This window comes from Eptatretus burgeri, chromosome 12, assembly GCF_056783735.1.
Source record: "Eptatretus burgeri isolate ZD-2024b chromosome 12, Ebu_testis_v1, whole genome shotgun sequence".
NCBI classification, from domain to species: Eukaryota; Metazoa; Chordata; class Myxini; order Myxiniformes; family Myxinidae; genus Eptatretus; species Eptatretus burgeri.
The window spans coordinates 20,084,229-20,110,832 of NC_140972.1; the positions used below are offsets into that span (position 1 = coordinate 20,084,229).

The following is a 26,604-nucleotide window of genomic DNA, read 5'->3' on the forward strand; positions in this document are numbered from 1 at the left end:
TTTGATTTCAAATTCAAATTCAGTTCTGTTTCCACTTTGCATGTTTCGTAAGGCTGATCGACGTTACGGGTTCGTTTTAACGTCAGTTTCAATTCTGGTTTCATTGTTGGGGTCATTAAGCATGTTTTATACTTGATTTTCGTAAATCTGAAGAAAAAAAAAACTGTTATTTTATGGGGTTTTGCGAGTCACGTGACGTGCCGTCGAATTTAACAGGCGCGGCGAAAGCACGAAATCGTCCCGTCGAAGGACAGCTTATCGTGAGGGTTTACGAGATGGATTAGCACATGTTACAAAGTTTGGGGACGCCCTTCATAGGATTCTGTAAAAATTCCGATTTAAAACGAACGTATTTGAGATGTCGTCAAATATTTGTTCCGTGAGTTTGATCGTAAAAACCAACGCGCTGATAAGACGTATTGCTCATGTGAGTGCGTGATGACGTAATCACGCATGGGCCCAGCGCGCTTTGTCAAACTTGAAAGTGCAATTAACACCCTGCTGTGAACGTGCCTGTGTGTCGGAGCAATGTACGAGAATTTCTCGAGGCGGCTGATCTTGAAAATGGTGGACAAACTAGATTTTAAAGAGATAGCTTTGTGGTAAAATTAATTAACAAGGACATTAACGTTGACGTTTCAAAGCATCGCTCGATTTTTTGTTTCGGGGCGAGTGCACGCGCTATCGGAACATGGAAGCGACAATGCTTTGAAACAAGGCTGTAATATATATGTTTGTTCTGGTTGTTGTTGTTGATTGGGCTTCGTGACCGAAAATAAAAAAAATAAAAAATAAAAAAAGAGACGCGGAAGAGGCGCAGGACCGAGGGATTTAGGATGGATGGAAAGGGGGATTTTAAATGCTTTGAACAAGGAAGGGATTTTATTTAATGTGGGTTTATCTTTTAGCCGCGTCTCACGTAGTGAACGCCGGCTCTAAGAGAGCTCCGCATTGTTCTTCTTATTATTCTTCTTCTGGTGAAGACAAAACCTTTAGGACGTGGCTCTTGGACACATTTGTCCTTGTCTACATGTCAGACATCCAAGAACAAGGACGTTTGGTAGGCTCCGCACTGATGAGGATGGCGGTGTTTTTGGGGAAAATTACGGGCGGAGCTCGTGCTGTTTGAACACGCAGCCATCGTGGGCCTTGACGAGGGAGCGTTTCGATTCTCTGCCTGTCAGGGTCGAGATGTTTGTCTGGAAGCGGACAGAAAAGCATGTCTGTTGTCTTTATATGAGCCTCTATCTGTCAGGATAAATTCATTGGATTTGGGAAGTATAAGCGGAATTAAAGGGATGTAGAGGAATGGTTGCTTAGCAACGACATCGATCTGGAAGGAATGGAATTGGCTTTGCAATGCACTCACTGTCTACTACGATGAAACAGGGCAGGATTATGAATACGTGGCCAAAGCACAAAGAGATTACACCGTCAAACGCTCTCTGATGACAACCAACCGATGGATCGGGAAGGAAGGAGCGGCGGTGGAGGTGAAACAAGCCGCCAGAGAGCGCGAACTAATGAAGCACAGAGAAGGACTAACACCGCACATCTCAATGGCAGTTAGTAACAGACAGAGTGCAGGGGAGTTAGGAAGAATGGTGAACAGATTGAGATGCGCCCCAGAACCACAAGATGGGGCAACGAACACCAGAATACTTTACAGGCCGTCAGACAAGGAGATGGATGGAAGGTATGCTTGCCTGATCAAAATCTACAGTAGTGTACAGTAAGGTCTCTGGCCTTTACATCCACTCACCACGCACCCAGAGCAACTTCCAGTCCTGCAAGCTCTAGTCATGGTGGGAGCCTCGTACGGAGGTATCATTTAAAAATAATCTTTTACACAAATACTTGTCATTATGTTGCAGTTGACTGCAGTGTTCAGTGCAGTGGCATGCTGTAAACCTTGTAGTAACGGAGACAGTGACAGAACCTTTGACGACACAACATGCAACTCCTGGTACTGACACTACTCCTTTGTGGGGGGGGGAGGGACCTATCACTAGGCAACACACTAACACACTCAAGCCAAAGAAACCGTATACACCTCCGTGGCAAAGGGGGACACGGAAATGAACCAGTACCAACCCCACAGCGACATAGGAGGGGAGCGGCTGGAGAAAGAATGGAAGCGGGTGAATACGCAAGGTTGGGGAAAACATACAACCAAGAACTAGATAAGGTAAAGATATTTTCAAAGGAACCTGGCAAGACCGCACCACTCATTTCCAGAGGGCTGACAACCATCCAGCCACAGCAGCTCATAGAACTGTCTTGCGTCCAAGCCGAGGAAACTTACGATTTGATAGAACGAAACGAGGAAATAAAATCAATTAGATGGTCTTATGCTATGACAAAACCTGTTGGGGAGGACGTCAGAAAATGCAGAAAAGACAGAAGTCGCTTGGCAGAACAAAACGCAAGACAAAACCCAGCGGGGGCACTTTGCACAAATAGGATTCATATGGGGTCAACACGCATCTCTAATTACCCAAGTTCCATGGGCCCCTAAAGAACCCTTTTGGAGTATAGTTGTGAAATCTTGTGAAAATACAGTAACCTCCCGGAGAAGAACACATTTCACTTATAGGTGTTTTCACCTATAAGGCTTGAAGCTCTCACCAGCGATCGAGTGGAACGCAAGGAGGGTTACGCAGGGTGGAGATCTATATTTCATGACTGGGGAGACTGGTTACTGTGCCTGGTAGGGGCAGCAATCCTAATCATCATGGGAATCATTTTTGGAGTATTTCTGATCAAACGTCTCATTTCCATTTGTCTAAAGAAATGCTGTGAAGCCTCACCCCTCACCCAGGCCATCATAATAATTAACAGCGAACTCAGGGAGGAAGACCCCGAGGACCTCTGTATGGGGCCACAACCCGACCCGACCCCCACCAGCTGAGGAGCCAACAAGGTGTTCTGGCGGAGGGGCGCCCTGGGGAAGACTCTTCCAGGTATTACTGATTACTCAACGAACTTTCAAGTGAAAAGGTAAGCCAAACATGGACTCACGCATCTCACTACACACGAAGATACAGGAAGTTGTAACAAGAAAGAAAGGAAATCTACAAGTAAAATGCTGATGGAGGTTTATGATAGATGTGGCAGTGTTTTGACTAGCATATGCATAATCGTGGAAAATGGACAATACCAGGTATAGTGAAGGCATGTATGGAAAATACTTGTATGACCCTTATATGTAAATATGCATCTCATGAGACTTTTTGTCTTCTAGCGCAAGTTGAGAAAGGAGCTTACACCATGCCTTGAGCGCTCACAGTGCTGCTCACCCATTAATACATTTGCATATTGTAAATATTATTGTTGTAATTAGTGTCAAGTATAATTGCCTAAATAATAATGTTGCTGTTAATATTGTATAGACTTGTAGTGCCTTTAATATTGTGTGGACTTATATTACTGATGCTTTTCAAGGTAATTGCCCAAAAGGCCATTGGAAAGTGTTTTTCAGGATGGACAACAAAGCCCAGTACCCAGCTAGTACAGACGGAGATGGCCCCGGTGAACACCGCTGGACTGCTGCCATCCTCAAACCTCCCTGCACTTACACCTACCCCCCCCCCTACCCAATACTATGTACCCCACCCATGTCACCCCAACCCACGAACAATGAAACATATTGTAACCTTGCAGTAGTCGCCGATCCATTACTCAGGCTTCCTTCGAGTGATGAACAATTGCTTCAACTCACATTGGACGAATGTCTTTCGTTGCTTGCACCAATTGAAGGGCTAGGTAGAAATACCATTTGATTTGCCTTGTTGGTAATTGCTGGCAAGTTGTGCCTTCATTATACTCTGGCTTGTAGTTTATCAAATATTCTTTTGCTTTGTTCATAAAGAACATTACATTTATATACTTTAACACTGCCTTACTTGTTGTTCATGAAGTCCATTAAGCGACAATATGTAATCAAATATTTAATGGAACGTATATTCCTGTATAACTTCATTCTTGTTTAGCCATGAGCAATTCTTGTACGAGCAGCTTTTGGGAGTGCTTGGCTTCCTTATATTCTATGTTTAAATGTTGCGATGTTTCCCGATTTCCCTTGTTGAAGACTTGGGGTGTTAGTGGACCGGTTGGAAAGTGGGTAGGAACCCCTTTTGGGCTAGGGGGCGCAGGTGGAACTCCCGATCGTTTTGGACCATCTGGAGCTAAACCTAAGGATGGCCACCCACTGGAGGTTGCTGTCTGCTGACCTGCCGGCCTGCGGATGCTCCTTTTCTTCATTTGTAGTTTCTTTTGCAAATGTTTCAAAGAAACAAGAGGAGGGAAATGTCGGGGATTGTATGTACTCTAACAGCAACCAAACATGTCTACTAGTGTTTGGTTAAAACTCTTGAGTTTCAATTGGAAAGAGGGAAAGGATAAATCTTCCCATTAGTTTATCTGTGCACTGTCAAGGAACTTGTTTTGACATTGTTACAACACAGCTGGCCTTGTCGACCGTTTGAATGACCTTGCTAATCGGGCAGCTGAGCTACCTGGAATCTGTTGGACTACTGCCCAGAACTGTTAAGGCCTAAACAACATGTAGGAGGCTACCTTTTAAAATTCTTTAAGGGAATCAAGGGTGTTGTTTCTGCACTCTCTGCGCTCTCTTATCAGCAGTACTGACAGAAGAATGCAATAGATTAATGAATGGTAATAAATCCTCTTTGACACACAGTCATTCAAAGGTCGCAGTAAATTGAATATAAGGCAGTACCAAAAGACCGCTCACCAGAGGATTAGGCTGGGTGGACTATTGTGTTCAAAGCCTGTTGTCTCCATATGCATATGTCTGATGTGAAATAAAACCTTCTCTCCCAAGATCGGTGATGAACAAAGCTTGACCTTAATCGCTGTGGACCTCACCTGGATCTCAACATATATATATATATATATATATATATATATATATATATATATATATATATATATATATATATGTATGTATGTATAAGTATGTATATATATATATATATATATATATATATATGTATATGTATGTATATATATATATATATATATATATATATATATATATATATATTTTATATATATATATATATATATATATATACACATATATACATACATCATTGTCGTTATTGTTTTCACTTTACATCCTCGTGAGAAAAAAATATTCCATTATAAGCAGGAGTTGAATATTTGCGAATTTCCCAGACATTTCTGTGGTTTCAATGAATCCGTTGTGCTTGTGGTACATGGCGTTGGCTGTGAAATTCCTAAAACATGGAAGCGCATTTCACATCCAGAAGGACCCAGGAAGGAAGACATTGCTGTCTCTGCAGAAATTCCCTGGAAATCCACCAAGTTAAATTTGCTCACTCGAGGCAGGAATACACCAATCGTTTTGTTGTTCTTGCCTTTTCTGGGACGAGTTCCTGGGAATAAGTAGTTTGTATTGAAATTAGAGGAGATGTGTAAATGTGTCTCTCAAGACCCAATAACATCTCTCACCCGTAATTGGAGAGAATAACCAATCAACTCTCACCTTCTCAAGCACCCCAGGCGGCTATGATTTTCAAATAAATTAACTCCCATGCTCTTCCAGCCAAATGAGCTCTGTCTGCTTCGTGCTCTTCTTTTTTGGCTGGGATCTGATGGAACCCTTCTGTTTGAGTGAAGTTCCAGCTCCCTCACCCGGTAGCGATACTCAGTTTGCTGTTCTTGCTTTTGAAGGACCACATGAATCCACCACCATCACCTTAATAGACGGCCGGCCAAGACTATCTCCGGGGTCTAAAAATTAGTACCGTAGGCATTTCTTGTTAAAAGTGATTATGCATGTCCGAAAGCAAGATGATAGGGTGAAGCTTCAGAATATGCCCCCATACTATCTCGAACTTTGACCTTTGAGGTCAAAGGTCAAGGTCAAATGCCAAATTCCTCATTTTTTGGTTAGAGTGAATTTCGTTTCAGCATCGCCACATCTATATGCCTGTGTATGAATTATTCGCCTAGGCTACTGTCCTTTAGTCTCAGCAAAAAATTTAGACTAGAGATTGACTTGAAAACATGAAAGGCCGCAATTGTAAACTGGCCATTTTCTCGAATTTCTGAAGATGGACGCATGTAATCTTCTCACGTGAGTTCTCGACTCGTAAGATGAACTCATGTGAGATCAAAACGTTGTATAAGAGAGTTGGCACATAGGAGAATGTTTGAAATATAATTTGCTCACCCATATAGCTGTAGTTAGTGGTAGTCATTATTGCAGTTGACAGCGTCACACCGGCATGCTGGGATACAGTTCTGGCGAGACTTGCTGCACTTGCATCCACTCGTTCGACACTTGCTTTGACACGCACAAGTGACTAGTTCATTACAAGAAGCTGGAATGGCGGAGAGCCGCATCCACACGATCTCAAGTCGAGAATCTGTTAGCTTCCAGCCACCCGTCTCTTCTGGAGCTTCAACCGTTATCCGAGGTTTATCAGCCTGGTACCAGATTTTCGCCTGATGATTTGACCTGATATGATGGACCTCGAATGCGTCGAAAGTTGGCGGTAGCTTTTCGAAATCCCGGAGACCTTTTTCGAACATCTGGGATTTGGCAGAGAGCAGATCGTCAGCGTTGTCCACTCCATACAAATGGCACAGGAACTTTTCAGCCTCGTCAGTGGATCCATCACACCCAATATTCGCCAGTAGCTCCGGCTGTTCCACGTACACTTTCCAGCAGCTCCGTTTCCCGTATCCGTAGAACGAAGACGTCACATCACATCCGGTAAAGGCATGAAATCCGAGCAGATTGTTCCTGGCAGGACGCGATAGCTTTTGTGCAATTGGTGCAATTTGGTAATAGACACGTTTTTTGCTAGTCCCACTTTTCATCCACAGATCAACGTTTGCATCACCAAAGAAATGGATGAGGAGTAATAATACATCTGTATCCTTGCTCTCCACGACCACTCTCTTGTATTTCTCCCTGACGGTATGTGCTGCATGTGCGACCATACGCGTATCGGCCTCTTCATGGTTCGTGGCCAAATCAGTAATTTGGCCACGTGTAGTTAGTTGACTTCGCCATCTCCGGTTCAGCGAAACCTCCCCCTACAATCAGCTCGCAAGACTGTGGGTAATTCCGTTCGGTCGAAATGAGGTACTCAGCGACGAATTTAGTGAGGTCAGCTTTGTTCTGGTCCAGGGCTATGAATCTGTCCCATACCTCTGGCAGTGGTACGTCTCCTCGATCAATGATTTTTTCGGATTGGTCACTTCTTCTGCCCACGCTTTGATCTAGTTGCCGATTTTATTGATCCTGTTCCGATGCACCGATCGAAGACGATGTCGATGGATGCGAGTGAATGACTGGTGAAATAGCTTTACAATTCTCTCGTGATATGTACGACCAAGGTCAGCAAACATGCGACAATGAGACGGCTTCCCCATCGCTTGGATCATGGCGTGACCATCGATGATGAGAGCTGACGGCTCCTGCAGGGATGGAATATTCGCTGGTGTTTCGATATCCACGTCGTTTGTCAGGATATGAAGCATATCAGCCTTGTTTGTCTGATTCATCTGTCCGTTTCTCTTGACTAGCGACGATGGAAGCGACGAAAGTTCGTGCTGAAGAATAATGGACATAGACACATCGTCCAGCTCTGGTTGCATTGAACAACCTCTGCATGAGTTTTGCGTCTGCCTTGATGAATTTCTTCTCGGCTGTTGAGGTCAGAGCTGTGCTTTTGTAGAGATGAGCAAAGGATTTGGAATTGATCCTCGACAGCGTATCGAAGAAACCCGTTTCTCGAGTTACCAGCCTCTCATCCACAAAACTTTGTAACCTTCGAAGACCTCGCTCAGAGGCTGACAACAGGGAAGTTTGTATTCCCAACATGGCGAGATCGTTTGTTGTCAAAGATATAAGTGTAGGTTCCTGAGATTCCTCCACCAGGTCTGGTGATTGTGCCGGTGGGAGTGTATCCGCTTCTTGGAAAATACGGAATCGCTCAAACTGGTCCATCAGATTTTGAACATTGCCTTCATCATGCCTTAGACGTCCAGGCATAGCCTCCTTTCTCGTAGATATCGCCTCCTCTACGATCTCGTCATCAATTAGTTTTAGGAGCCGTTTGGTATCGAGGACAATTTCGGAGCGCTCACACCACGTCAAGCAGAATCGATCCCTTGCGGTATCATTCCTGGTGATTCCGATTATGCCATTCGATATCTTACACATGCGGTTGATCCATTCTGGAGCTTGATCGACTGGCACAGAGCTGAACGGACGTTTGCTGCGTTGTACCACAAAGTTCCCGGCGAGAAATGCACTGTATACATCAGGCGCTGTATTCTCCAACATTTTCATGTCGGAGAGATACACCGGTCCCCATCTCGCATAATTTGTGTGGTCATACGCACATAGCCACGGCGCGCGTGAGGGATGCTTCTATTTCGTGATTTTTTTGAGAAAATCGATTTGGTTGTGCTTGGTATGGGGCAAATTCTCAACAACAGAGATATTTTCTACCTTTTGGCACCCCATACCAGTTTTTAACATGAAATGCCTGCGGGGTGTCATGATAGGTTAGGTTGGCCGGCCGTCTATAAGCAGCTGATCCACTCTTTTGTTCCTCTTTTCTCCCGTTTGTGGAACCATCTTCCAGGAGCAGTTCAAGTGCACTCTTCGCTCCAGAGCTTCAAGCGCGTGGTACACCACGACTTCGTGCCACCTCTGATACCTACCTGAGATTTTTTTGACACGCATTAACCCAATGTAACCCAACACTTCAACTTGCAGGTTTCCTTCCCTACTCTCTTACTTTCCTGTCCATTGTTCCTTTGCTTGTTTTGTCCATATGTGTCCCCACTGTCAGTAAAATGTTTTTTTTATTTAACCCTCTATTAGCTTGCTCTTCCATGAGCCTTATACCAATTGATAGGTGTAATATGATGATAATAATAATAATAATAATAATAATAATAATAACATACTGTACCAGTATTTGTAGCACTTTATAAGCCGGGTGTTGGCTTTGTGGTTGGGATGGCTGGCTCGGGATCTTAGGCTCTTGAGTTTGAGTCCTGTTGGCTGCTGAATTAACACCAGGTGGGGTTGATTTAGCCTGTAATCCTTCTGAGGTTGGTGAAATGAATACTGGTGTACTGATATAGGGGTACAGTATCAGCAGTGATTCAGTAGTGATAGTGTACTTGCAATAATATGATTTTCAAATGGAGGAGGTATTTGCTGAAGTTCGTTTTAACACCAAATTAGTTGACTCGCACCATCGGGGACAGTTCATGGGTCCATGACTAGGATTGTTGTCCTTCCCCATGCAGTGTTCATCTCGAGGATACCAATTAGGTACCGTAGTACTGAACGGTTCAGTTAGGGTCTTTGTTTGGGTCACTTTCGGGTTACAACCCCAGGCCAGGATCAAGATATGGCTGCATGTGGCATTGATCCATTGATCCTGATGGTTTGTAACGGATTTATGCCAGTGTTACGAAGTCCAGAAGCCCACTACTCTTTATCCCTTGAACATCACCATTAACAACAAAGGATGTAACGGACGATAACATTAAGGCCCTGTCACACCTTGACGATTTAGCCAGCGTATGCCGACCTATGAAAAAATTGCCGAACCAAGCTGGCACACTTCAAATACGTTATGGGTAAGTTGTGTATACATTAAGAGCACGATGAAAAACGATGAAGTACGCTGTCATATTTCGTGGTACGTCTCGTACGTCGTGAAATTTCAAGCATGCTGAAAATGTTACGACGTACTCGACGTATGACTCACAAGTTCCGCTACGCTGGGAATAAGTTGTAGGCACGTTATATTACGTGATCATTGACACACGTCGACACACGTTACTTGTAAGTTACTCATAAGTCGAAACACGTCGAGGTAATGATTAGCATACCCAAAACTTATTTTCTCCATCAAGGCACATTTTCTTTTTTTTCTCCTTGGCTCCGTGAAGGCACGTGACGAAATATCTGAAGTTGTTGTTGTTGTTTTTTTATTATTATTATTTTTTTTAGTCTATCACGAATTTTCAAATATGTTCGGACATTTGCTTTTAAGTTTCGACGTCGACGTGACAATATCCTCAAACAGAAAATATTCACAGAGGAGGAACTAAGAAGAAGACATGAGCAAACTGAAGAGGCAATCAGATGTAACGTAACAGCACGTGACAAAATATCGGAAGTTATTGTTGTTTTTATTTTTTTTTTTAAACGCTGTCAATACGCCATTATACGGTAGCTGTAAATTAGAAACACGTTCAGTAAGTTCTGTGGTCGTCCGGAAGACGTCAATATGCGTTGGAGGTACGTTACACAAAGGTTCAAAGCACGTTACTCATAAGTTGAAATAAGTTTTGGGTACGTTAAGCATTACCTCGACGTGTTTCGACTTATGAGTAACTTACAAGTAACGTGCCTCGACGTGTGTCAACGATCGCATAACGTGCCTCGACGTGTGTCAACGATCGCATAACTTGCCTCGACGTGTGTCAACGATGGTATAACATGGCTACAACACGTAACTCATAGGTTAGAAATACGTTTTGGGTATGCTAAACATTACCTCGACGTGTTTCGACTTATGAGTAACTTGCAAGGAACTTGTGTTGACGTGTGTCAACGATCGCATAACGTGCCTACAACTTATTCCCAGCGTAGCGGAACTTGTGAGTCATACGGCGAGTACGTCGTAACATTTTCAGCATGCTTGAAATTTCATGACGTACGAGACGTACCACGAAATATGACAGCGTACTTCATCGTTTTTCATCGTGCTCTTAACGTAAACACAACTTACCCATAACGTATTTGAAGTGTGCCAGCTTGGTTCGGCAAATTTTTCATAGGTCGGCATACGCTGGCTAAATCATCAAGGTGTGACTGCGATGTTGACACTTTCAATTTTCAGGCGGTTATGATTTAAATCGGCGTGAGGCAGGTTTTTAACAGAGAACGCCACGAGTTCGTCGGCGATACGTGCAGTGCGCTATGCCTAAGTTTGACTATCGTTGGGCATAGGTTGTGAACGCCGACAACAGGCTAAGCATTCGTTGGTATAAGTTATCTATAAGACAACGAAACGTTCTGTGCCCGTTACTAATATGTTATGCATACGACCAACACGTTATGAATATGCCCAAAACTTAAAAAAAAAACATCAAAATTTCAGCGTACGCCAACGTTTTACAAACATTTTTATACTTTGCCATTGCTGGCTAAATCGTCAAGGTGTGACAGCGCCTTTAGAACTGGAAAGAGATTTCTTAGCCACCACAATCTTTTCACTGACATTCTAAATTCTGCCAAGACCTCAAGGATTGATGTGCTCGAGTCCAGACCTGAATGAGAGAACGATTTGCCAATCATGCCATTCGGCAGTATGGTTGGTCATGTCATCAACGCTGCACTTCAGGATCAGTGTCTATCATTCACATGCATTCAAAACCATATTTGACTTAACAGATGTGTTGTGTTGCAAGAGAATGTACCGATCCATTCATCTCCAAATACACACACTTCTAAAACCTTTTGTTCCTCTTCCTGCGCACTATCATGGTCACAACTCCAATGTGAAGATTCATTTCTAAAATAGTGGTGATAAAACATCACAATAAGCCATAGCATTCTGAGCCACGGCATTTCGACAAGGGGAGTTTCAAGCCATGGCATTTCGACAAGGAGCGTTTCAAGCCACGGCATTTCGACAAGGGGAGTTTCAAGCCATGGCATTTTGACAAGGGGAGTTTGAAGCCACGGCATTTCGTCAAGGGGCGTTTCAAGCCACGGCATTTCGACAAGGGGAGTTTCAAGCTACGGCATTTCGTCAAGGGACGTTTCAAGCCACGGCATTTCGACAAGGGGAGTTTCAAGCCACGGCATTTCGACAAGGGGAGTTTCAAGCCACAGCATTTCGTCAAGGGGCATTTCAAGCCGCGGCATTTTGACAAGGGGCGTTTGAAGCCACGGCATTTCGACAAGGGGCGTTTGAAGCCACGTCATTTCGACAAGGGGAGTTTCAAGCCACGGCATTTCGACAAGGGGCATTTCAAGCCACGGCATTTCGACAAGGGGCGTTTGAAGCCACGGCATTTCGACAAGGGGAGTTTCAAGCCATGGCATTTCGACAAGGGAAGGGGAACTTCAAGCCATGGCATTTCGACAAGGGACGTTTCAAGCCACAGAATTTCGACAAGGGGAGTTTCAAGCCACGGAATTTGGACACGGGGCGTTTCAAGCCACGGCATTTCGACAAGAGGAGTTTCAAGCCACGGCATTTCGACAAGGGAAGGGGAACTTCAAGCCATGGCATTTCGTCAAGGGACGTTTCAAGCCACAGAATTTGACAAGGGGAGTTTCAAGCCACAGAATTTCGACAAGGGGCATTTCAAGCCACAGAATTTCGACAAGGGGCATTTCAAGCCATGGCATTTCGACAAGGGGAGTTTCAAGCCACGGCATTTCAACAAGGGGAGTTTCAAGCCACGGCATTTCAACAAGGGGAGTTTCAAGCCACGGCATTTCGACAAGGGGTATTTTAATCCAGAGTGTTTCAACAAGGGGCACTTCGACAAGGGCGCTTTGACAAGGAGCATTTCAACAAGGGGTGTTTCGACAAGGGTCATTTCAAGCCAGGGCATTTCAAAAGAGGCATTTCGACAAAGGGCATTTCAAGCCATGGCGTTTCGACAAGGGGCACTGCAAGAAGGGGATTTTCGACAAGGTGTATTTCAACAAGGGGTGTTTCAACAAGGGGCATTTCGACAAGGGGCGTTTCGACAAAGGGCATTTCAAGCCATGGCGTTTCAACAAGGGGCACTTCGACAAGGGGATTTTCGACAAAGGGTGTTTCGACAAGGGGCATTTCAGCAAGGGGTGTTTCAACAAGGGGCGTTAGTATATCTTAACCAGGGTTCAAACCACCGACCTCCCAATCTCAGAGTGGATGCTCTAACCATTCTGTTACCAAGGCTGGTTGACATAACTATAAATTCCACATTTTTCTGGGGGTGGTGCCCTGGCCTCCAGCTTTAAGGAAGTGTTTCCAGACACACTGCTCTCACACTTACCTGTTCAATACCCCCTTTTGAAAGTCGGTGTGGCAGGATTTCATTTGGTATCTGATCTTCTCCAAGGTGTATTAGAGTCTATGACCATGATCAGTAAAATAGTAATGATTGTATGTCGACAAAGAGCGACATATTCAGTGGAAGGTGCAGGACAACATCGCAGTCTTTTACCTTCAGTTGCATTAGAAAGAGGAACAAGGGGACCCAGACGATTGTAGGGAATTCAAAAATAGGATATGCATATTCCTACCCTAATGATAATTTATAAACAAGCCTGTGAAAAAATTTTATTATGATAAGACCTCGCATTTCTCAGTTTTTGAAGTTTGAGGTGGAGTTTCACAAAGGGTGGAAGAACTCCTTTTGAGCCAACGGCCATCCATATCTTGTGCCAACTGTGTCTGCGGACGTCCTCCTGCAGTTGCGTTACTTCTTATTAGGAGGTTGGTAGCAGAATTTGCACTTCGGCCACAGTAAAACCATTCATTCCACAAAACATTCCAGAAGCATAAAAAAAATCTGAAAACCCCACTCCCTGGGAGTACCTCCTATGCAGCTTCCCTTCGCAGGGCAGCCCACCAGATGACGGGATTGGGGCAAAGCCTTTGGGACCCCCAATCTTTGATGATAGGAGTGAAAACAACGGGATAACATTCCCGGGTCAGATTGCGGGAGAGTGTGTCGGGGTGGTGCTGAGGTGTCGTCCACCAGAAGGATTCATCACTCCTTGGGTGTCATTTCCCTGGTCTCTGGATATGCTCCGACTGAGGCGAGTGATCTCACCATTAAGGATGCATTCTATGCCATGCTTGAATCTGTGGTTGATCAGTGCCCCAGGCAAGGTACACTTCTAGTCTTGGGGAATTTCAATGCATCAAGTGGAACTGATAGGGATGGCTATGAGATGTGTGTTGGTCCCCAGGGGTCTGCAACTGTGAACCAGAATAGCACCAAGTTCCTTGACTTTGCAAGAAATCATGGAGTTATGGTGGCTGGTTCATGGTTTCAGTGCCCACAAGCTCATCACTGGACTTGGGATTCCAACGCGGGCAGTGTGGCAAAGGAGATTGACAATGTGCTCGTTGATGGTCGCTGGAGGATGATCCAGAACTGCAGGGTCCACCGGAGTGCTCAGTTCCTCAATACTGACCACCGGCTTGTTGTAGCAACTCTTAAGTTGCACCTTAAAACCAGGAGAATGGTACCATCCCACCCTAGGCTGGATGTTGGCAAGCTCAAGGATAAGAGGGTAGCTGAGGAGTTTGCAAACAGGCTGAGTGGAGATTTGGGTGGTCTGGGTGCTTTGGGGGATCCTGAAGAGTTGTGGAGTGCCTTCAACACCACCATCCTTGATGTTGCCGGTAGATGTCTTAGAACTCACCCAAGGGCGAAGAAGAATTTTGTCTCTCAAGGGACATTGGATACCATTGACCAGAGTCGCAGGGCCAGGCTGAATGGCAGAGCTGAGCTGTTCAGGGAGCTGAGGCGTAAAACTGCATGTGCACTAAGGGTGGACAAGGAGGCCTTTGTGCGAGGAATCTATGAGGGTGTGGAGCATCACTTGTGGTCAAGTGATTCTCATCCTGCTTACAGGGGAATTCACGCATGGTGTTCATCCAAGCCCATCCCTCAGTTACTGCAGTTCGAGCAGAGGGTGGTCGGCTCTTGACAGAGGAGTCCAAAGTGAAGGCCCACTGGGCCGGTTACTTTGAGCAGTTGTACCAGGCTGATCCACCAGCTGTCGATTTGGACGGTAAGGGTGTTACAATCCCTATTGCTGACCCTCCAATCAACTGTGGTCCACCTTCATTTGTGGAAAAACAGGCTGTGGTGAACCGGTTTAAATGGGGTGAAGCTCCTGGGATATGTTGCATCCATGCTGAACTTTTCAAAGCTGGAGGAAATGCTGCACTCGTGTCAATGCAAACAGTTCTGTGCTCTGCCTGGAACACAGGCATCATCCCAACTGAATGAAAGAGGGGCCTTGTTGTCCCTCTCTGGAAAGGGAAGGATTTTCTGAAAACTCTCTGAAACATTTTGCCTCTCTGAAAACACTTTTCAGCACTTGTATGGACTGGATTCTGGAGAGGATGTCGGAGAGATCAAGCTACGGTGCATCGTTTGGGAATGTCAAGATCTCTGACCTTGATTTCGCAGATGATGCAGTCATATCCTTTTGGGTGCCCTCGAGCTGCTGAATGAGGAGTCAGAGCCGCTGAGATTCCGGGTTTTCTGGGTCAAAACTAAGATCCAGGCTTTCATTGACATATTGGATGCTGCTATCCTATCTGTACCTGTTTGTGGTGAGGATATTGAGGTCATGGAGAGATTCACTTACCTTGGCAGTGATATTCATGTCTCTGCTGGCTGTGAGTCAGAGGTGAACAGACGTCTGGGTCGGTCCTGGGGAGTCATGGATTCACTGGATCATGGGGTGTAACGCTGTCGGTACCTGTGCGGGAGGATAAAGTCCGAGTCTTTATGTCCTTGGTACTTCCGGTCTTGCTCTCTGGATGCGAGACTTGGACTCTGACCAGGGATCTGAGAAGGAGACTTAATTCCTTTGGTACCAAGTCTCTTCAGAGAATCCTTGGCTATTCCTGGTCGGACTTTGTGTCCAACGAGCAGTTGCTGAGAGACTCAAATGAGATTTGTTACCTGCACAGTCTGTGAGCATCAGCTGCGGTTGTATGGACATGTGGCTCGTTTTCCTGACATTGATCCTGCTCACCAGATTCTCTCAGCGAAGGAGTCTCATGAGTGGAGGAGGCCAATGGGCCGACCAAGTGACTCGTCGTTGCAGCAGGTTGATCAGCATCTCAAGGAGATGGGGATGCGCCTGGCATCTACCTGGGGGAAGCCCAGACGGAAGCCCCTGGAGTACCGGCGGAAAGTGGACGCAGCGACGCGCTGCTCTGGCGCACACTCCCATACCTGACCTTCACATCTATAAAAGGTTTCAAGCCATGGCGTTTCAACCCATGGCATTTTTAGGCACTGCATTTCGAGCCACGGTGTTTAAAACGCCCCTTACAAGAACAATGTTATATTTAGAAATCCATGTTGTGAAAAAGGATACAAGAACAAACTAAAAATTATTCATGTGCGGAACACATCATCGCCGAGTGATTTTATTGCTCCGTGCCTCAAATTAAGATGGGACAATAATTATGTGCATTGTGTTTGGGTGTTCAAATTGTTCAAAATTAAAAAAATAACCTTGTATAAACCTTCTACAAAGGTGCTGTAAATGGCTCTTGCTTCATTTCACAATGAGAATAATTCTTTATTCTACCCTTGCATCAACTTCCCAATGCTTGGATCACCAATCCATCATCGAGGGGTTTCAGCTACTTTTAAAAGGGGATTTATCAAAACCTGTATTTTGTTTTGTTTTGTTTTTTGTATACCTTGTCGAGGCTCGTATGAGAGCTAACACACAACGCACAGCAAGGGGGCATGAGACAAGAGGGGCGTGGGAAGGACAAAACAGTGGCGAGCAGAGACATTAGGAGATCCGTGGAAGGGAGAGGGATCTGTGGGATGGGACGGGGAACATGGGGTATACAAGATGGACATTACAGCGACTTTCAGGAAGGAAAGCAGGGAATTTGAAGGAGGTGGGTTTGGGGTGGATTAACGGGGGTAAAAAATATCAAGGATTTGGATGCGGGATGATAAGAGGTGGTGGTGAACGGCTGTTTTGAAGGCCTGGAGGAAATAATGGGATTGAATAGAGTAAGGGGGTTTATTCCAAAAAAGTGAAAAAAGAGGAATGAAAGAGTGAAGGTGAGCAGTGATTTGTGATTTTGGTAGTTTTACCAGAATGGATGTTTCAAGGGAGGGAGGGGATGCAATTGGCGGACCTTGAGCGTCATGCAGAAATATGGTGGGGACAAATCGTAGACAGAGCAGGGGGGTGGGGGGCAAGACCAGAGAGGAGATGGTAGAAGACAGAAAGACCACCGACCTGCCTGTGGTGAGACAGTGAGACACCCATACACTCAGCCTCATCGTGGGAGATACCAATGATCCGAAATGCCTTGGTTTCCACAGCGTGAAGCCGAGAAAGGTGAGTGGCAGGAGCACCGGCCCAGAGAGGAGAGCAATACTCCATCAGGCTGCGGATGAAAGCTTTGTATGTGGCCAGGAGCTCAGGTGGGCCAAGGAAGGACTTTGCACGACTGAGGATTCCTAGTCGTCGACTGGATTTGGAGGCCAGGTTGGAAATGTGGCTTTCCCAGGAAAGATCATGGCAGATAGTGAGATCCAGAAGCTTGAAAGAAAAGACTTCTTCCAGACGATTGGTGAGAAAGTAGATGGGGGGAGGTGGGGGAGGGGTTCCAAATGGTCCTTTCGGAGAGACATAATGAGAGTGGGAGATTTGTCAGGATTGAAAGACATGTTCCACATGTTGGACCAGTTTGTGATTTTACCCAGATCTGCATTGAGCGAAAAAGCTGCTGCTTGGCGGTCTGAGGGCTTGACAGATGGTACGGCAGAGGGTGGAGTCATCAGCTAAGAGATAAAGAGGATTTTACAGAGAGTCGTGGAGATCATTGATGAAAACCAGAAAAAGAACAGGGCCCAGAACGCTACCTTGAGGAACTCCAGCTTGGACAGGAAGAGGGGATGAAAGAATTCCATTTAGGGCCACACATTGGCTGTGACAGGAGAGGATGTTTGCGAGCCATGAGTGAAGATGGCCTTGGATACCATAGGAAGAGAGTTTGTTGAGCAGAGCAGGGTGAAAGACCGTGTCAAAAGCATGCAATATGGCTCTGATTTCATGTCCCGCATTGAGTACCTCCATCCATTGTTGGGAGGGCAGAATCAGCATATCCAGGGTCGAGTGATCTCGTCTGAAACCAAATTGATGATTGGAAATCAAGCCATTGGAGAAGGGGAAGGATTTAATGTCTGAAGCGATGATGGATTGCATAACCTTGATGATGATTGGGAGCAGACTGATTGGTCTGTAGTTGCAGGGATCTGTTTTTTGCACCTTTTTTGTTCAGGGCGGTAATGTTTGCTGGTTTCCAAGCAAGTGACAGATGACCTTGAGTAAATGAGAGGGTGAATCGAACAGAGAGAGGGTGAGCAAGAGCAGAGGAATAGGTTTTTGGGACATGTGGGCTGATGCCGTCTGGACCGGTTGCAGAATATGAGTCGAGGTTTGACAGCAAGCTCTCCACCTTGTCAGGAGAAAAGGACACAGAGTCCAGGTACAGTTGGATGCGAATGGGTAAGGTGGGTACAGAAAGCGATGGGTTTGACACAAGATTTCGATGCAAACACCGAGTTTAGGCATTCAACCTTTTCATGTGCGGTGTCAGCAGTGCGGCCATTTGAGGTAAGGGAGGGGATGGAGGGGGAACATATACCAGAAACAGATTTGATTAGATGCCACCGGGATTTTGGGGAGGGAGAGAGGCTTGAGAGTCCAGACTTGAGCTTAGAAAGATGTTGATTTCTGGCTCTCCTGAGGGTAGATACACACTTGTTCCGAGCTTTGTGGAAAGAACTGAGACTGCCCTCAGTTGGGTTTGCTTTCCATGAGGCAAAGGCAAGTTGTTTCAGGACAACTGCCTCGCTACAAGCTTCAGTGAACCATGGGCGTGAGGAAGGGTAGAATTACTGATGATGAGAGGGGATAAATCTGTGCATGAGGGAGAACAAGTTTCTTTGAAAGAATTCCCAGGACGAGTTGATGTTGGAGAAAGTTGCGATGGGAAACCATTCTAGAAGTTTGATGGCTGCTGGGAGACCCTGCCTGTCAGCCTGAGTGAAATGCCAGACTCGATGTCGCTGAGGTGGATCTCTGATAACCGTCAGCGAAATGTCCACTTTGACAAGCACGTGGTCAGAAGAACCGATTGGAGTGGAGAAAGAACAGCAGATATTTTCAGGGATATTTGTCAAAATCAGATCCAGAAGAGATAGACTACCATTGGTTGAGATCTGGGTTGGGAAGTTGACCAATTGAGTCAGGCCCGATGAGTCGCAGAAGTCTTTTGCTGAAGTGCTATGACAGGTGAGAGAGGTACCCACACCTAGCCAATTGGCATGATGACAATTGAAGTCGCCACATATGAGGGAGAGAGAATTCGGATGAGAAGACAGAAGTTGGTCCATGTTTTCAGACAGTGAGGTGTTAATGGAGTCATCACTGTTTGGTGGACCGTACAGTACACATATAAACATGAGGTGGGAGTGGAGGGGAAGCCGCAGCTAGAGGTATTCCTGGCGTTGTGGGCTGTGCAGGAGTGAGGGCAGCGCATGGAGAGTGAGGAATAGAGTCTTTGGTGAAAAGAGCAATTCCGCCACCAGGACGAGGCTGTCATACCGGAGGAGGGTGTAACCAGGGAGAGATACTTGGGAGTCAGAGACGTCTTGAGGGAGGAAAGTTTCTGTTTGGGAGATTAAGTCTGGTTTGTCAGTGGCAACCTGGATGGAAAGATCTGTAAGGTTTGAGCGAAGGCCCTGGATATTTGAGGTCCCAACTGTTAATGAAGAGGGATGGGAGGAGGCTTTAGGTGCAGGGGATGGGAGGGGAGCGGGAGGGTTGGACAAGGGAGGAGGGGAGAGGTAATGAGAGTTGTTGAAAGAGTGTGGAGGATTGCAGAATAGCTAGGCGAGAGGGCTGGATGAGGAGGAGAAAAGGCGGGGTGGTGCGGGGGGAGAGGGGGGACAGGAGAGGGGGCAGAAGGAAGTTGAGTATTTGAGGAGGTGGAGTGATGAGATGGAGGTGAGAGGGCAGGGGAAGGAGGCAACTTTGTGGATGTGAGGGGGGCAACTTTGAGAAGGGTGAATGAGGGGGGTGAATGGTGGGAGAAGGATGAGTGGGAAGAGTTGAGGGAGAAAGATGAGGGGGAAATTTTTGAGAAAGGTGAGAGGAAAGCTTGGAGTGAGAAGAGTGTGATGGTTGCTTTGAGAGGGAGGGGTGAGAGAGGTGAGTTGGCACTGAAGTTGGAAAAAACAGAATGGTTTATGGAAAGTGAACACTCATAGCAAACTGGGGTTTTAAATTTTTTTAGGTCAGAAATGCAATTAAAGACATTTCTTGATTAATGCAATAAAGGCGAATTCAGAGAATGGAGAGAAGAAACGCTGTAACAGTTGGATTTTTTCGGCAATGTCTGAATGAAAGGTCGAATTGAGAGTAGTCTGTTGAAATCGGAGAAGAGTAGTGCATTATGATAAAGTAATGAGAACCACACGTGTGAAAGAGGAAGATGAAGCATTATAAGAGATTGTTTTTATGATTGTTATTATTATTATCTTTATTTATTTATTTTTGAGAGAGAGTTTTCATCAGATTAGGAAATGGAAAGGTTATAGAAAAATTTGTGAGGTGAATGGTGAATTTGGATCGGTAATCGCAGAGGGTGGAAACAGATCACATCGTTACGGAAGAAGTACGTGGCTGTGGGAGGTGTGTCATCAAAATTGGATTAATTTATTTATTTTAAATGAGGATTGTGTAACATTAGGAAAAGGGAAGGTTGAAGTAAGATTGTGGAGGTGTATGGTGAATTTGGAACTGTAAATGTAGAATGAAGCTGCTGGGTCGATGAAAAATTTCAGGAAGAGGGTGGAGAGAGACACATAGTTACAGGAGGTGTATCGATCGAAAGGTAACAAGGAATGTTATTAATTTTTGATGGATTTTTGAAGATTAGTTAAGATTTGGGAATGGAAGATTCTAGGAAGAAATCATTAAGGTAATGGAGAGAGTGGGTCTGCTCAAATGGAAGAAAGATAGTGTGCCGGCAGAAGGAGGAAGAAGAAGAAGAAGAGGAAGAAGAAGAGGGATCAGGATTCATGGATATGCAGGGAGGAAGGTAGTTTTTTTGTTTTCTTTTTCCCTTTAAATTTAAGACAAGAAACAGCATGTTTCATTGGGAGCGATGGGGGGGGGGGGTTGGGAAAGTGGGGAAAATAGAAATTGAAGGTAATAGGGAGAGAATACAAATTAAAACGATCATACACCGAGAGGGGAAGGATGAGGTGAGGATGAGGCCTCAAGGAACCTGGTAAGACAAGGACAACAAAAACTCAAAAATAGCATGATTTTTTTTAAACAACACCGAACTAGGAACACACAGAAACATTTAAGTGAGAAAACAAATAGTTAAATGGGACAAAAATCTACTGGAGACTTCACTTTGAGAAAGTCGGCAGAGACCCCTGAGAGAACCTGCCGATGCTCCAAACCCAGAACCAGAAGTCAAATGTTTACAACAAAATGGCAACAAATGACAGTGTACATTGAGCTGATGTCAAGAGCATGATGTTTTGGAATTTTTTCTGGAGAATAGAAAATGAGGAATAAATCTTTGTTTGTTTGGACATCTGGTGAAAATGTGATTCAATCCCACCTGCAAAAGCATTCCCTTTGCCCATTAGTTGACAGCTACCTGACCGTGTGTGACAACAGCCACCTGTTCATGAATAACGAGAGGTATCGGCAGGCCATTAAAGTATTCCTTTGATAGGTTTCATGCTTCCGAAAAGATTTGACACGCATGTTACAACGCAGGAGCATCAGACATCTGTGTCTTTCAATATGCAGGTTGGAGGGTTTATAGACTCATTCAAAACCAACTACTTTGGTGGTGTTGTCATGGCAACTTCATCATGTTTAAACAGATATGATATGGATATTCAACACCATATTGGTGGCATTTATTCTTCTATTTTTGAATTTACAGTATTTATGAATTAATTCAGTGTAAATAACTACAGTATGTACATCATGCCTTCTTTTTCTCCAAAAACTAAGCAATTACAGTATATCTTGCAACACAAAATCCATTGGCAAGGTAGCAAGTACTTCCTCATTACTTGAAATGACTTTGATCAAAGTTGGTGCACATACACATCTGCATTTAGCCAAAGCAGAAACACACAAACTTGCATCAAAAATTCAACTTGCCTACCTCTGATAAATAAGAAAGAAAAAAAAGAGTCGATTTGGGTAGAACAAAATGAAACAAACTATGTATTTTCATAAACTCCATTTTAATCATGAACTCCAGTCAAATGACAGTGATAGGATGGAGTACCTTTTCATTTTCAAGGTCAATCATCTTTTGCTGAAGTGCAATTTCTGTTCCTTCTATTTGATGTAGCCACTGGAAAAAAAAAACACAAATTGTGATAAAGATGCAATAAACATCCTTATGCTATATATAATTTGGTTTGTGTGCTTATGACCCCTACCGGTCCCCTCCACCACCCTTGCTGCTCTAGGGGGTGGGTGTTTTTGCTGGAAGTTGCACAAATCATTCTAAGACACGCCAATTCTCTGTGTTATAGAATAACTAGCAAGTTACCCATGCCTGAGCAGGATTTTAAACAGGGTAGGGATGTGGGTGGCAAAAATGCAAATGGTGTCTTCTGTCATCGAGCCGGCAAACTGGGAGCAACAATTCACATTTATTGCCACATCTGATTTAATTTAAATGCTCTAATGGCTACAAGGTGCTCCATTGGAAACTGTTTGTTCGATATATGGAGCTTTTTGATGCCTAAGGTCTGTAATATATATTTGTATTGGTGTCAAAAAGCCAGTGATGTGCGTGCGTGCGTGCGTGCGTGTGTGCGCATTTGACTTGAATACACTGCTAAACCATTAAATGGAATGAAGTAAAATTTGTTGGTTATTTTTGGTGAGTACCTGGGAAGGTTGTAGGCATAAAAATAGTCACTGGATTTTGGGACAGAGGAAGGAGGGAGGCTGTCAAACGATGTAAATTCTCAGTGTAAATGTGTACTCTATAGCACCATCCAGTGGTCGTGGGAGAGGGTATTACAAGTGAGCTGTGGAAATGACTTGCAGTTTTGCACTGGACACGTGGTAGAGTGAAAGTGCTTTATTGACCCCTGCCAGAGGGTGGGGGTATTACTCTCTCGTAATGAGCGGGTGTTTCTCGTTATAGACAATTTAGAGTGCCTTGAGTGCTGAAAACAATAAGGGCTGATGTTAGTTTGCAGTTGCACTCAATGATTATCCAAAAGAGAAGACAATCCATCCATCCATCCATTGGGACCATACTCTATGCAGAGCGTTGGTGCTGCCTAAGCAGTCTTCCAGGCTATTGGGAATAATCCTGGATGGGTCACCACTCCAACACAGGATACCTGAAAGCTGGCACTCATTTTGCCAACCTCAGAAGGATGATAGGCAGAGTCAACCCCACCTGGTATTAATTCAACAGCCAAGTGGGATTTGAACTCAGAATCCTAGGATCCCAAGCCCACGACCCTAACCATTAAGCCAACACCAGGCAGAAACAATAAGGTACATGAATAAGGATAAAGTTGTTATGTATGATCCATAAGGTTGTATAATAGGATATTCGGACTGCAAGTTACCATATCTTGGAAGGCACACTGGGCTCCTGAAAGAACGAGGGCATTGTAAGCCACCCGAGAAAGAATTTGGGACTCTGTACTCCGAAAGTACAGGATTGTAAAATTGTACATGGTCATTATGACATGGGGGTGGAGGGAGGGGATGCACAGGATTGCTTTCAACATGTCAGTAACAGTTTAAAATAAAGCTACTTTTATCAGAAGGCACACAGAAACTGAGATCAGAAAATGAATGCAATTTAACAATTAAAAAGGACATTTTGCTTTTGTGTCTGGTGAGCACAGATTTTCTCAAACATTAGAAGCCTTTTTGTCTCAAGCTCTCAGTATAAAGCCCATTTTTCAAGAGAATGTTTGTTAATTACATCAAAGGATTAAGAGCAACTGGTACATTGTCTGTATCCCTGCCTTAAAAAAAACAATTGAAACCCTATTGACTTGAAAAGCTCCCCTGGCGTCACATTTGAGTGGTGTGTTGGTCAATTTGTACATCTAACTTGCTGCGAAATGACCAATCAAATACGTAGACTTGGACATAAGGGTCAGTATTTTGGCAAGCATACCTTCCGTGTCTATTGACAAATTGCTCCATCACTCATGACTTTTTGACAAAGATCTCAGGAAAGTTTTGTCAGATTTTTTTGGACAAACCAAGTCTTCAAACTGTTTGAAGCTGCCAGTGTCAGAAGTGAGTGGGCTTTATCGAAAATCTGAGCATCCTGTTGCTGAAGATACTGATGTATGAAGTATCTTTATCCTGCAACCAGTCTATACACACACCTTCAGTTCTAACTTGCTCTCGTGTCATGGAGTTTACTTTCTTTATTTTCTATCCCGAAGCAGTCGAGTCTCAAAAGGACAACGGTACACAGTGCATATTGTATGTTTGCATTCCCCCTTCAAATTACTTGCACAAGAGCAAAGTACAAATCATCCAATCCTCCTCACCTTATCTGCCAGAGAGAGCACAGTTCTTGCTTGGATGACAGCAACCTGTTCATCATTTCTTAGATTCTGCAAAGAAAATGCAAGAAGGAATGGGTGATTATGGTCTATTTGCTATCTCCAACAAATAGCTTTACTTGCCATATATTGTTTTTTTTGCAATAGTGCTTACGGCATTGTCTCCAAGTAGATCCAATTTTTTCATGAGATCATGGATGGACACTTCCTGCAAATGGTAATTGAGCAGCATTAGGAAGAAAACAATGTGTGCCCATCATAACTTGTCTATAATATAAAGGTAATGCCAGCAAGGTTGGTAAAGAGTCCAAAGTTGTAAGAAATGTGTCAAAAATGACCGATGAACAAATGTAAATAAAATAAACAGACACTGCACCTGGAATGAAGGAGGAAAATAAGATTGCATTAATGTATAACATGAGCATTACATTTACATCTTTAAAAAACATATCTTTGGGGAAGTAAGGTTCATACCTCCTTTTTACCAATTCTTTAATGGCCTCAATTTTTACTAACTTTTTGCTGATTCATCCAGGGAACGTATTTGGCCCAAGTAATTCATGAACCAATTAGCACAGCCGAACAATTGATTTAAGGTGGTAGTAATTTGCAATTTGTTCAGGTCAGGTCAAGTATGGGAGCATGCGCCGGAGCAGCACGTCACTGCGTCCACTTTCCACCGGTACTCCAGGACTTAAGTGTAACCATCCCCCAGGCAGATGCCTGGCCCATCCCCATCTCCTTGAGATGTTGATCAACCTGCTGCAACCACAAGGCACGTGGTTGGTCCATTGGCCCCCTCCGCTCACAAAGCTCTCTTGCTGAGAGAATATGGTGAGCAGGATCAGCGTCAGGAAAACGAGCCACATGTCCACACAGCCGCAGCTGACACTCACGGACTATGCAGGTAACAAATCTCATTTGAGTCTCTCTCAGCAACCGCTCGTTGGACAAAAAGTCTGACCAGCGATAGCCAAGGATTCTCCGAAGAGACCTGGCACCAAAGGAATTACGTCTCCCTCTCAGATCCCTGGTCAGAGTCCAAGTCTCACATCCTTAGAGCAAGACTGGAAGCACCAAGAAACTGAAGACTCAGACGTTCGTCCTCCTGCACAGGTACCAGCAGCACCACACCCCATTATCCAGTGAATCCATGCTTCTCCAGGCCAGACCCAGACATATGTTGACCTCTGGCTCACAGCCAGCAGAGACATGAATATCACTGCCAAGGAAAGTGAATCTCTCCACGACCTCAACATCCTCGCCACAAACAGGTACAGGCAGGATAGCAGCATCCAATATGTCATTGAAAGCTTTGATCTTAGTTTTGACCCAGGAAACCCGTAATCCCAGCGGCTCCAACTCCTCATTCAGCACCTCGAGGGCCCCCAAAAGGATATCCAGAGTCTCCACAAAGATGACTGCATCATCTGCAAAATCAGTCAGAGATCTTGACATTCCCAAACAATGCTCCACAACTTGATCTCTCCAACATCCTCCCCATAATCCAGTCCGTACAATTGCTGAAATGTGTGGGGGCCAGTACACACCGCTGACGAACTCCAGTAACAACTGGAGATAAGTCAGAGATTGTACCACCACATCTCACAACACTCTCAGTACCAGAGTTGAGTTCAGATATCAGATCGATCAGTTTTGGTGGCACCCCACGAAGACCAATAATCTTCCAGAGTGCATCCCAATTCACTGACTCAAACGCTTTACAGAGATCAAGATAGGCTGCAAGCAGCCCCTGCCGAAACTCGTCTGCGTTCAATGAGGACCCAAAAAGCAAAGATACGGTCAATCGTTGACCTCTTTTTTATCAAGCCTGACTGCTCTGGGCGCTGGTGCTCAAGCAGATGGTGGCGAACCCGATTAAGAATTATCCGAGCAAAGACCTTGCCCGGCACTGAGAGCAGTGTCTCCCCTCGGTAGTTGTTGCAGTCCTGGCAATGACCCTTCCTATTCCAGAGAGGGACAACAAGGCCTCTGGTCCAGTCAGTTGGGATGATGCCTGTGTTCCAGGCAGAGCACAGAACTGCATGCAACGGCATGAGTACAGCATTTCCACCAACCTTAAGAAGTTTGTCATGGATGCCACAGATCCCAGGAGCTTTACGCCATTTCAACCGGTTCACTGCAGCCAGCATTTCCACAAACGAA

The 26,604-nt window shown here is 44.8% G+C and overlaps 1 protein-coding gene across 8 annotated transcripts in view; it reads right to left on the reverse strand.

Moving 5' to 3' along the window:
- Positions 1 to 26,604, reverse strand: part of LOC147015207 (janus kinase and microtubule-interacting protein 3-like) — a 148,839-nt gene that overhangs the window by 25,668 nt on the left and 96,567 nt on the right. For all 8 annotated transcript variants that reach the window (XM_085849761.1, XM_085849760.1, XM_085849765.1 and 5 more), the window contains exons 18-20: positions 24,593 to 24,646; positions 24,424 to 24,489; positions 22,164 to 22,232 (exon numbers count right to left, since the gene is read on the reverse strand). In XM_085849761.1, the coding sequence (XP_085705887.1) occupies positions 22,164 to 22,232; positions 24,424 to 24,489; positions 24,593 to 24,646 (189 nt within the window). The remainder of the gene's footprint in view (positions 1 to 22,163; positions 22,233 to 24,423; positions 24,490 to 24,592; positions 24,647 to 26,604) is intronic.